Source organism: Oryctolagus cuniculus, chromosome 21 (assembly GCF_051225735.1).
Source record: "Oryctolagus cuniculus isolate XC-2025 breed Fujian yellow rabbit chromosome 21, ASM5122573v1, whole genome shotgun sequence".
NCBI lineage: Eukaryota > Metazoa > Chordata > Mammalia > Lagomorpha > Leporidae > Oryctolagus > Oryctolagus cuniculus.
In genome coordinates, this window is record NC_142887.1 from 10,042,636 (window position 1) to 10,055,156 (window position 12,521).

Sequence of the window (12,521 nt, forward strand, 5' to 3'; positions counted from 1 at the left end):
TTGGGTCTCCCACGTGGGTGAGAGAGACCCAAACAGTTGGGCTAGCCTCCCCTGCTTTTCTCAGGCCTTTAGCAGGGAGTAGATAGGAAGTAGAGCAGGTGGGACAAGAACCAGCACCCATATGGGGTGGCTGCATTGCAGGCAATGGCTTTACCTGCTAAGCCACGAATAGCCCCTTAAGTCCACATTTTAAAAATGTCTGCTGATTTCTTTTAGAGACAATACTGGGCAAATTGTATGTGTGGCACTTTTAATATAATGGTAACTTGTATTTAATTATTGAGAAGATCGCTAACAAGTTTATGTTTTGGGAAATAAAGTGTTACATCATTGATCCTGAAGAAACCATCTCTTTTTGAACACAACACTAATATTTATCAAAATGATTGTTAATAGGTAGAAGTAAACATTTGCTCCAGGTAATATAACTTTTACTACTCAACAAGTACTATAAGGGAAGTACTAGTTTTATTTTTATTCTAAGATGAGGAAACTGAGTCAGGAGGTTATTTTGGATCGTATCATGCCAGGAGTGGGTCATGTGCCCAGTGTCTGAACCCAGGCAGTCTTTCTGACCCCATTGTCTCCTGCACGACTGTGATACGACACTGCCTTGAAGATACATCCCTTCTATCTGCTTGGAGCTGTGCATCCCGCTCAGTAGCTAAGTCCCTTCTATCGCTCACATCTGTGAATTTTACTCATTAGAACTCAGCAAGAGGAGCCTTGCCCTGTTTCAGTCTAATGGAGTTAGAGAATCGGGTAACATTTCTTGCTGTATATCATCTCCCCTTCTCTGCAAAAGGATTAAGTAGAAAATTTGTGCCCAGTTGACTAAAAAAGGATCCCTAACATTGTTTGTTTTTAAGATGTATGTAAGGCCGGCGCCGCGGCTCACTAGGCTAATCCTTCGCCTGCGGTGCCAAAACACCAGGTTCTAGTCCCGGTCGGGGTGCCGGATTCTGTCCCGGTTGCCCCCTTCCAGGCCAGCTCTCTGCTGTGGCCCGGGAAGGCAGTGGAGGATGGCCCAAGTACTTGGGCCCTGCATCCCATGGGAGACCAGGAGAAGCACCTGGCTCCTGCCGTCGGATCAGCGTAGTGCGCCGGCCGCAGCGGCCACTGGAGGGTGAATGAACGGTAAAAGGAAGACCTTTCTTTCTCTCTCTCTCTCTCATTGTTCACTCTGCTTGTCAAAAAAAAAAAAAAAAAAAAAAAAGTAAGATTAAAGTCTTTTTTTTTTTTTAAAGATTTATTTATTTATTTGAAAGAGTTACACAGAGAGAGGAAAGGCAGAGAGAGAGAGAAGTCTTCCATCAGCTGGTTCACTCCCAAACTGGCAGCAACAGCTGGAGCTGCACCGATCTGAAGCCAGGAGCCAGGAGCATCTTCCAGGTCTCCCATGTGGGTGCAAGGGCCCAAGGACTTTGGGCCATCTTCCACTGCTTTCTCAGGCCATAGCAGAGAGCTGGATAGGAAGTGGAGCAGCCAAGTCTCGAACCAGCTCCCATATGGGTTGCCAGTGCTTCAGTCCAGGGCGTTAACCTGCTCTGTGCCACAGCGCCAGCCCCGTCTTGTTCATTTTGTCACTACTGAGGTCAGCGGGTCTTGTTGTTCATTCATTTAATTAACTATATATTTACGATATGCAACATGTTTTGAAACATGAATAGATTGCAGAATGGTTAAACCTAATTGTAGTTCCTATAGTGAATTCTGAGCTGGGCACTTATGTGTAGTTTAAACTGTTGCTGTGTTTTCTTGTATGAGCATCAGAAATCTCCAGGATTTTGCCTTCAATGTTGATATTTTAACTTTTTATTTATTAATATTTATTTCTTTATTTGAAAGGTGGAAATACAAGAGAGGGAGAGGCAGAGAGAGAGGTCTTTCATCCACTGGTTAAGTCCTCAAATGGCCACAACGGCCAGGGCTGGAGTAGACCGAAGCCAGGAGCTTCATCTGGATCTGCCACATGGGTGCAGGGTCCCAAGTGCTTGGGCCATCCTCCATGCCTTCCCAGGCACATTAGCAGGAAGCTGCATCAGAAGTGGAGCAGCTGGGACTCCAGCCTGCGCCCATGTGGGATCCTGGTACTGTAGGCGATGGCTTTAGTCTCTGTTTTTGTACTTTTAATGCTCCTTGTTAGGAAACATTTTGAAAAGCTCTTGTGCATGTAGTAACACTTTTCAGTGATTCTCATTTCTTTAATTAAAGATGTCTCTGTACTTTTGAGTATAATTAGGTTTTGGTGTATATAGGACAAATTAATTGCTTGACCTCCAAAGGTCTCTGTGATCTGTAGTTTGGAATCCTTGGTTTAAAGCAGTGTACTTTTGCTTCAAATATAAATAAGTAATTTCAGTATTTAGTTTTTTAAAGATTTTATTTTATTTGAGAGGTAGAGTTACAGACAGTGAGAGGGAGAGACAGAAGGGTCTTCCTTCTGTTGGTTCACTCTCCAAATGGCCATAATGGCTGGAACTGTGCCAATCTGAAGCCAGGAGCCAGGTGCTTCTTCCCAGTCTCCCACATGGGTTCAGTTCCCAGATGGCCACAATGGTCAGGACTGAGGTTGGAGCCAGCTTCTTGGTCTCACATGTGATGGGGACCCAAAAAACGTAGGCAGGGAGCTGGATTGAAAGTAGACCTGGCCGACGCCGTGGCTCACTAGGCTAATCCTCCGCCTGCGGCGCCGGCACACTGGGTTCTAGTCCTGGTTGGGGCGCCGGATCCTGTCCCGGTTGCCCCTCTTCCAGGCCAGCTCTCTGCTGTGGCCAGGGAGTGCAGTGGAGGATGGCCCAGGTGCTTGGGCCCTGCACCCCATGGGAGACCAGGAGAAGCACCTGGCTCCTGCCTTTGGATCAGCGCAGTGCGCTGGCCGCAGCGCGCCGGCCGCGGCGGCCATTGGAAGGTGAACCAACGGCAAAAGGAAGACCTTTCTCTCTGTCTCTCTCTCTCACTGTCCACTCAGCCTGTTTAAAAAAAAAAAAAAAGGTGGAATGACAGAAAGAGAAAGATCTTCCATTTACTGGTTTATTTCCCAAATGCTCACAACATTCAGGGCTGGGCCATGCAGAAGCCAGGAACCAGGGACTCCATCTGCGTTTCCATGTATGTGTCAGGGGCCCAAACACCGAGGCCATCAGCAGTTACCTCTGAGGATACATTAAGCAGGAAGGTGGGTCCGGACCAGAGCATCTGGGATTCAGGCATTGCAAGCAGTGGCTCAGCTCACTGCACTACAGTGCCTACCCTAGTTTTCTCTTAATGTACACATTTTCCTGATTTTGAAAGAAAAGATTTATATATTTGAAAGGCAGAGTTAGAGGCTGAGACAGAGATCTTCCATCTGTTGGATGGAAGATCCCCAAATGGTTGCAATGGCCAGGGCTGGGTTAGCCTGAAATGAGGAGCCAGGAACTCCATCTGGGTCTCCCACATGGTTATAGGAACTCAGGCACTTGGGCCATCTTCTGGAATTTTTCCTAGGTTCATTAGCAGGGAGCTCGATCACAAGTGGAGCAGCCGGGATTCGAACTGGCACTCATTTGGTATTCTGGATCACAGGCATCACTCTACCTGCTAGGCCACACTGGGTCCCATCAATTCCAATCCTCCCTCTGCTTTTTAAGATTTATTTATTTGAATGACAGTTGCAGAGAGGAAGAGAACACTTCCCATGATTTTTTTTTTAAAGATTTTTTATTTGAAGGGCAGACCTACAGAGAGGCATAGGCAGGGAGAGGAAGAGAGAGAGAGAGGTCCTCCATCTGCTGGTTCAGTCCCCAGATGGCTGCAACAGCCAGAGCTGGGCCGATCCAAAGCCAGGAGCCTGAAGCTTCTTCAGAGTCTCCCATGTGGCTGCAGGAGCCCAAGGACGTGGGCCGTCTTCACTGCTATCCCAGGCGCATTAGCAGGAAGCTGGATCAATAGGAAGTGGAGTGGCTGGTGCCGCAGCTCAATAGGCTACTCCTCCGCCTGCTGCACCAGCACACTGGGTTCTAGTCCCGGTCGGGGTGCCGGATCCTGTCCCGGTTGCCCCTCTTCCAGTCCAGCTCTCTGCTGTGGCCAGGGAGTGCAGTGGAGGATGGCCCACGTGCTTGGGCCCTGCACCCGCATGGGAGACCAGGAGGAATCACCTGGCTCCTGGTTTTGGATTAGCGCGGTGTGCCAGCCGCAGCGGCTGTTGGAGGGTGAGCCAACGGTAAAGGAAGACCTTTCTGTCTGTCTCTCACTCACTGTCCACTCTGCCTGTCAAAAAAAAAGGAAGTGGAGCAGCCAGAACTCGAACCAGCACCCATATGGGATACCGGCATTGCAGGCGGCAGCTTTATCTGCGATGCCGCAGTACCAGCGCCCAGGTTTTTTTTTTTTTTTTTTTTTTTTTTTAATTTATTTATTTACTGGGGCAGGCACTGTGGCATAGCTGGTAAAGCTGCCCCCTGTAGTGCCGGCATCCATATGGGCACTGGTTCGATTTCTGGCTGCTCTACTTCCAATCCAACTCTCTGCCATGGCCCGGGAAAACAGTAGAAGATGTCCCAAGTCCTTGGGCCCCTGCACTCACATGGGAGACCCGGAAGAAGCTCCTAGCTTTGGTTCTGCACAGCTCTGGCCATTGGGGACAATTGGGGAGTGAACCAGCAGTTGGAAGAACTTTCTCTGTCTCTCTGCCTCTCTGCCTCTCCTTCTCTGTGTAACTCTTTCAAATAATCTTAAATTTATTTATTTGCATGAGAGGCAGAGTTACAGACAGAGAGAGAGGTCCTCTATCTGCTGGTTCACTCCCCAGGTGGCTGTTGGAGCTGAGCTGATCTGAAGCCAGGAACCAGGAGCCCCTTCCTGGGCCATCCTGCACTGCATTCCCAGGCCATCAGCAGGGAGCTGGATTGGAAGTGGAACAGCTGGGACTTGAACTAGTGCCCGTATGGAATGCTGGCACTGTAGGCAGGTACTTAACCCACTGTGCCACAGCGTCAGCCTCTGCCCCCAAATTTTTCTTTTGAGATTTATTTATTTGAGAGGCAGAGTTAGATAGGGAGAAACAGAGGTCTGGAGCAGCCGTGACTAGAACCGGCGCCCCTATGGGATGCCAGTGCCGCAGGCAGAGGATTAACCTACTGCGCCATGGCATTGGACCCTGCTCCACTTCTGATCCAGCTCTCTGCTGTGGCCTGGGAATGCAGTAGAAGATGGCCCAAATTCTTGGGCCCCTGCACTCCCATGGGAGACCAGGAATAAGCACCTGCTCCTGGCTTCGGATTGGGATTGGTACAGCTCCAGCTGTTGCAACCATGTGGGGAGTGAGCCAGCAGATGGAAGACCTTTCTCTGTCTCTCCCCCTCACTGTCTGTAACACTACCTCTCAAAATAATAAATAAAAAACTTAAAAAAAAAAAAAAAAGAAGTAGAGCAGCTGGACTCGAACTGGCGCGGCAGGCAGAGGTTTAACCTACCAAGCCACAGTGTTGGACCCTCCCATGGATTTTTGAAGATGCCTTGTATTCATGGATTCCTGGATTTTTTTTGCATCAGAATATACTTTTAATTCCATTTTCACAGTTTTTTGAAGTATTTTTGTTAAGTAAATTATTTCAATGAAATTAATGAGGAAAGTTAAAATTGAGAAAGCCTGTTAGGTTTCTTTTTTCCTTTTTGTAAAATGGGTAAAAATCCATTTTCGTGGTAGACTATGTTGTTCTGGCTCCTAGGATTATATTTGTTGAGAGTCAGAGTTACACAGAGAGAGAAGGAGAGGCAGAGAGAGAGAGAGGTCTTTCATCCACTGGTTCACTCCCCAGTTGGCTGCAGTGGCCGGAGCTGCGCTGATGTGCTTCATACTCCTTCCACCAAGTCCGGTGGGTAGATTCTTCCTCCTGAGTGTCCTGGAAGTCACTCCCTCTTTGTCTCTCTTCCCTGTGGTTATAACATCATCTCTCCTCTGCTCTGCTCTGCTGGAACACTGTTTTGCTTTTGTTTTTATTTTTTTAATAGTGGTTGAATCTTTTTTAAAAGCATGTATTTATTTATTTAAAAATCAGTGTTACACAGAGAGAAGGAGAGGTGGGGGGGAGGGGGTGGGAGGGAGGGAGAGAGAGGGAGAGAGGTCATGCATCCGCTGGTTCACTCCCCAGATTCTGTGGCGGCTGGAGCTGTGCTGATCCAAAAGCAGGAGCCAGGAGCTTCTTCCAAGTCTCCCACGTGCGTGCAGAGGCCCAAGCGCTTGGGCCATCCTCTGCTTTCCCAGGCTACAGCAGGGAGCTGTATTGGAAGTGGAGCAGCTGGGATTCGAACCGGCACCCATATGGGATGCTGGTGCTACAGGCTGTGACTTTAAACCATTACTCCACAGCGCTGGCCCCTGGAATAGTTTTCTGTGGTGTCTTCCTGTTTCTGGTTTTACTTTCCCTTTCAGTTTTTCCAAGATTTATTTATTTATTTATTTACTTGAGAGGCAGAGTTATGGAGACGCAAAGGCAGAGAGAGGTCTTTATCCGCTGGTTCACTCCCCAGATCGCCACAATGGCGGTGCTGCGCTGTTCTTAAGCCAGGAGCTTCTTCCAGCTCTCCCTCACGGGTGCAGGGGCCCATGGACTCGGGCCATCTTCTGCTTTTTCAGGCCATAGCTGAGAGCTGGATCGGAAGGGGAGCAGCTGGGACCAGAACCGGAGCCTATATGGGATGCCGGCACTGCAGGCGGTGGCTTTCCCCACTGCAGTGCAGACCCCCCACATTGCTTTTGAGTAATCTAAATCTCAGATCTGTCTCAAGCAGTTCTCCATCTAAAAACCCTTTGGTAACCTGTAATACCCCAAGATTTGAATGACACCCCCCCCAGGATGGTGGACAGAGCTGTGGATGATACCTGCATCTCCTGCGTGAGACCCTTTGCTTCTGTCCCGAGTGTTCATACCTATGTAGTTGCTCCAGCTGTAGTTCTTAGGAGTGCCTGCGCAGGTGTGATCTGCTCCATCGTCATTTGTCTCACAGTACTTTTAGGCATGAAATACACTCTTGCTGTGGTTACCTACTTTTCTGTCCTCTGTTTCTGTATGAGCTTCTGGAGAACAGAGAATAGTTCTCTTATATTTTGCCTAACACCAAGTTCTTGATAAATACTGAATGAATAGACCTGGTAAGAGGAACACATGTCACTTCAATTTTTATGTTAATATTTAATTTTTTTTTTAAAGATGGTGGAACCAGGGCAAGATTTACTGCTTGCTGCTTTGAGTGAGAGTGGAATTAGCCCAAATGACCTCTTTGATATTGATGGTGGAGATGCGGGACTTGGAACTCCAACACCCACTCCACCAGTTCAGCAGGTAAGGGTTTTCCATAGGCTCTGTTAAGGAGTAGGTTCCCCCCCAAAATGTTTATGTATTTTCTTCTATTAAAAGTTCTCTCCCCATGTGGCTGTGACATCCAGGGCTGGGCCAGGCTGAAGCCAGGTGCCCAGAACTCCATCTGATTCTCTCTCATGGTTGGCAGGGGCCTCCCAGGACAGATTAGCAATAAGTTGGGTTGGAAGTGGAGTATCTGACACTGAACGGCCATTCAGATATGGGATGCAGGTTTCTCAAGCAGTAACTTAACCTACTCACTGTACCACTACATCTGCTCCAGGGATATTTTTTTAAAAGATTTATTTATTTGAAAGTCATAGTTACACAAGAGAAGGAAAGGCAGAGAGAGAGAGAGAGAGAGAGAGAAAGGTCTTCTATCCACCGGTTCACTCCCCAGTTGGCTACAATGGCCAGAGCTGTGCTGATGCTAAGCCAGGAGCTTCTTCTAGGTCTCCCATAGGGATGCAGGGTTCCAAGGACTTGGGCCGTCTTCTACTGCTTTACCAGGCCATAGCAGAAAGCTGGATCGGAAGTGGAGCAGCCGGGACTCGAATTGGCACCCATATAGGATGCCAGTACTGCAGGCGGCTGGCAGCTTTATTTGCTACACCACAGCGCCAGTCCTGGTATATTTTATTAATTCATAATCTCCACTTAAGTGAATATTTGTAAAACTTACTTTTAAATATACTTGTGACTGTTATTTTTAGGTTGAGTGTTGTTCTTTCATGAGGGAGATATTTGCAAGGAAACCCCCCCTTTAAAAAAAAAGATTTATTTGAAAACAGACAGAAGGAAGAGACAGAGTGAGAGAAATCTTTCATCAGCTAGTTCACTCCCCAGATAGCTACAATAACTTGGGCTGCGCCAGGAGCCTGGAACTCCATCCATGTCTCCCATGTTGGGGGCAAGGAGCAGCCAGGAGCTTCTTCCAGGTCTCCCATGTGAGTGCGGGGCCCAAGCACTTGGGCCATCTTCCACTGCTTTCCAGGAGCATTAGCAGGGAGCTGGATTGGAAGTGGAGCAGTTGGGACTTGAACTGGTGCCAGTATGGAATGCTGGCACCTTAGGCTTGGCTTTACTCGCTGTGCCATGGCGCGGGCCCCGTCCCCAGCTCTCTTACATAGAATGCTAGAATCACAGGCATGTGCTTAACCTGCGCCACAGCGCAGGCCCAGGACATCATTTTCTGTCTTTTACTTATCTGGAAGACAGTTACAGAGAGAGGTAGAGACAGAGAGGGCCTCCATCAACTGGTTCACGCCCCAAATAGCTGAAGATGAATTGTTTGGTGTTTGTGGATCATTATCTCCTTTATAGCTGTCTTTTATTTCTTAAGGTTTATTTATTTATTTAAGAGGCTGAGTTAGAGAGGGAGAGACCAAGATCTTCATCCTCTGGTTTACTCCCCAAATGGCTGCAATGGCTGGAGCTGGGTGGCTCAGGAGCTTCTTCAAGGTCTCCCTCACGGGTACAGAGGCCCAAGCACTCGGGATATCTTCTGTTGCTTTCCTAGGCACATTAGCAGGGAACTGGAGCAGAAGTGGAACATCCAGGACTTGAACCAGCACCCATATGGGATGCAGGGACAGAGTTTGACTTTACTGTACATCCTCTCTGAAAACAAAGATAAGATTCTGTCGTGAGCATAGTTTATTGGAGATTCAGTGCCTGTAAAGGTTGTTAGCGTTCAGTCTGGTATTGGTGATTTCACATTCAGCCTGAACGTACAGTGTGACGTTTTTGTTTAAGTAAAATGCAACTCTTGCTGTTGAAGCAGAGCTCACTGACCTCCTTCCTTTCTCTGATGGTGTTTTCCCTGCAGTCTGTGCCCCTGAATGCGTTAGAACTGGGTTTGGAGACTGAAGCAGCAGTTCCTGTTAAACAAGAACCAGAGGCTGTCCCTCCTTCAGCACTGTTAAATATGAGGGTAAGAACTGTTTCCGTGGCACATTGCTTCTAGCATATTTTAGGATTACAGTTAAAAAAAAAAACAACATGGAGTAGGAAATAGTTATGTCCCCAAGGTTTTGTTTTGTTTTAAAGATTTATTTATTCATTCATTTATTTGAAAGGCAGAGGAATAGATATTCTATTCTCTGGTTCACTCCCCAAATGGCCACAACAGCCAAGTGTGGGCCAGGCCAAAGCTGGGAGCCAGGAACTCCAAACAGGTCTCCCATGTTGGTGCCGTTGGTGCACCATTCTCCACTGCCTCGCCAGGTGCCCGGAGCAGAAGCTGAGCAGGCGGAGCTCCAGCCAGCGCTCACCAGCTGCGACATAACCTGCTGCTCCACAGTGCCGCCCTGTGTCTCCCTAGTTTATTTTTGCTACTTTCCAAATATCTTACTGTTACCCTTCTACTCTATAAAACATTTCTGTCACTCTCTAGGCAAGTATGTTTAGCAAAGGAAAATTAAAATCACAACAGTTTTTTGAGATTATTTATTGCACCTATTTAGGAAATTCACCTTTATCCCACTGTTCTTTTTTTTTTTTTTTTTTTTTTGACAGGCAGAGTGGACAGAGAGAAAGGTCTTCCTTTTTGCTGTTGGTTTACCCTTCAATGGCTGCCGCGGCCGGCGCACTGCGCTGATCCGATGGCAGGAGCCAGGTACTTATCCTGGTCTCCCATGGGGTGTAGGGCCCAAGCACTTGGGCCATCCTCCACTGCACTCCCTGGCCACAGCAGAGAGCTGGCCTGGAAGAGGGGCAACTGGGACAGAATCCGGCACCCCGACCGGGACTAGAACCCGGTGTGCTGGCGCCACAAGGCGGAAGTTAGCCTAGTGAGCTGCAGCGCCGCCTCCACTGTTCATTTTTACTTACTTATTTCTGCTTTTGTTTTTTGGCCTTTTATGTGATACCTATAGTTTTACTTTAAATATAGAGTTCATTTTTTACCTTAATTACCTTAAACATGGGAATTAATAACTGAAGTCTAGTGGTATAAAATCACTAAACAAAAACTGTTTAGTTCAAAGTTGATAATTTATGGTAGTTATTATTGAGAGTTTTATTTTAATGGCTTATTTATTTGAAAGGCAAAGAGACAAAAGATCTTCCATTCTCTGGTTGAATCCCCAAAAGCCCCAACAGCTGGGGCTATTCCAGGCCAAAACCGGGGGCCTAGAACTTCATCTGGGTCTCCCTCGTGGGTGCCACAAACCCAAGTACTTGAGCCATCTTCTGCTGCTTTCTTTGCCAGCATTAGCAGGGAGCTGGATTGAGGGCAGTGCAGACAGGCTGTGAACCTACGCTCCGATATGCAGTGTTCCAATACGAGGTGCAGGCGATGCCGGCGGCAGCTTAACCCACTGCTCTACAACACCAGCCCCTATTATTGAGGCTTTTATTGAAAAGTGTAATCTAGAAGACTTGTTAATGGAGCCATGTAAAAATAGTTTGAGGAGGAAATAAGGTAGAAATAGACTTAAATTTATAAAACATCCTAGTTGTGTGTATATTCACAGATAACATTATTTTCAAGTCAGCATCTTTTTTTTTTAAATTTTAGTTTTCTTCCCACTTTACATTCCCAATAAAAAATAAAGTGCTGTGTACATTGTTGTATGCTGAGATAGCACCTGCATTACCACCAATGTCTTGCTTACCTATCTTCGTTGTTTTTATAACATAGGAATTTAAAACTGGTTGTTTTTGCTGTTTTCAGTTGTACACTTTGACAGGAGTTGTGGGATTCTTAGAGGGGGAGTGGCCTTCAGGAAAGCACAGGCCTCCAGGCTTCAGAGCTTTGCATGCAGTTGTCTCGACTGGTTGGCAGCACTGACCCTGGGAATTCTCCCTGTCCCTAGGCCTTCTGTTGTTAGGGCTACTTTGCTGTTCATCACAGTGAGCTGGGGATAGTTCCATTTTCTGCTTGCTGACCCTGGTGGTTATATCAGATGTCACACTACTGCTATACCTTCTTTTCCTCAACATTGTGTTTTGATTTGGTAGTTTGTAGGTAATTATAAGAAAATTAGAAATGAAATGCCAATAGTCAGGCAAGAATAAAATCAATTTTAGGCTTAAAGCGGTGTCCCATGCTCTTGGGTTAAGTTAGAGGTAAGGGGGTCACATGCTTTGTTTGTTTTCTCAGCAGCAGCCTCCATCTACTACGACTTTTGTGCTCAATCAAATAAATCAGCTTCCGACCTTGGGATCTACAATTGTGATGACTAAAACACCACCTGTGACAACCAATAGGCAAACCATCACTTTAACAAAATTTGTCCAGACTACTGCAAACACACGCCCGTCAGTCTCAGCACCAGCAGTCCGAAATGCAGTGACCTCTGCTCCTTCAAAAGACCAGGTTCAGCTGAAGGATCTGCTCAAAAATAACAGTCTGAATGAACTCATGAAGCTGAAGCCACCTCCTAATATTGCGCAGCCAGTTGCCACGGCAGCTAGTAAGTGTGTTTTCAGTAATATCAACTTTCTGCTTGGTAAGTGTGTCCAGGTGTATTTTTAAAGGATTTGCTTCTAAGATTTATTTATTTATTTGAAAGGTAGAGTTAGAAAGGGAGATCTTCCAATTGCTGGTTCACTCCCCAAATGGCCACAATAGCTGGAGCCAGGCCGATCTGAAGTCAGGAGCAAGTAGCTTCTTATGTGTCTTAAACATGGGTGCAGGGGTCCAAGTATTTGAGCCATTTTCTGCTGGTTTCCCATGCACATTAGCAGTGAGCTGGATCAGAAGTGGAGCAACCAGGACTCAACCTGGCACTCATATGGGATGCCAGCATTGCAGCTCGCAGCTCTTACCTGCTACACCACAGTGCCTGCCCCGGTTTTATTTGTTTTAAAGATTCGAGGCCTGAGGCTCCAGCATCCCATGTGAGCACTGGTTCTGGTCCCGGCTGCTCCTCTTCCGATTCAGCTCTCTGCTGTTGTCTGGGAAAGCAGTTGAGGATGGCCCAAGTCCTTGGGCCCTGGTGCCCATGTGGGAGACCTGGGAGAAACACCTGGCTCTTGCCTTTGGATCGGCGCAGCTCTGGCTGTTGTGACCATCTGGAGAGTGAACCAGCGGATGGAAGACTGTCTCTACCTCTCTTTGTAACTCCTCTGTCTTTCAAATAAGTAAGATACATCTTTTTTTAAAAAAAAAAATTTATTTGAAAAAATGATGGAGAGGAAGAGAGAGAGAGGTATCTTCTGTTTACTCAAGAA

General features: G+C 47.0%; 1 protein-coding gene across 4 annotated transcripts in view; it reads left to right on the forward strand.

Moving 5' to 3' along the window:
* SBNO1 (strawberry notch homolog 1) overlaps nt 1–12,521 on the forward strand; it is a 66,595-nt gene that overhangs the window by 6,765 nt on the left and 47,309 nt on the right. For 2 of the 4 annotated variants that reach the window (XM_008251628.5, XM_089323016.1), the window contains exons 2-4: nt 7,194–7,325; nt 9,172–9,276; nt 11,449–11,761. In XM_008251628.5, coding sequence (XP_008249850.2) covers nt 7,194–7,325; nt 9,172–9,276; nt 11,449–11,761 — 550 coding nt within the window. The remainder of the gene's footprint in view (nt 1–7,193; nt 7,326–9,171; nt 9,277–11,448; nt 11,762–12,521) is intronic. The other 2 variants (XM_017339366.4, XM_089323017.1) reach the window with 1 other exon arrangement.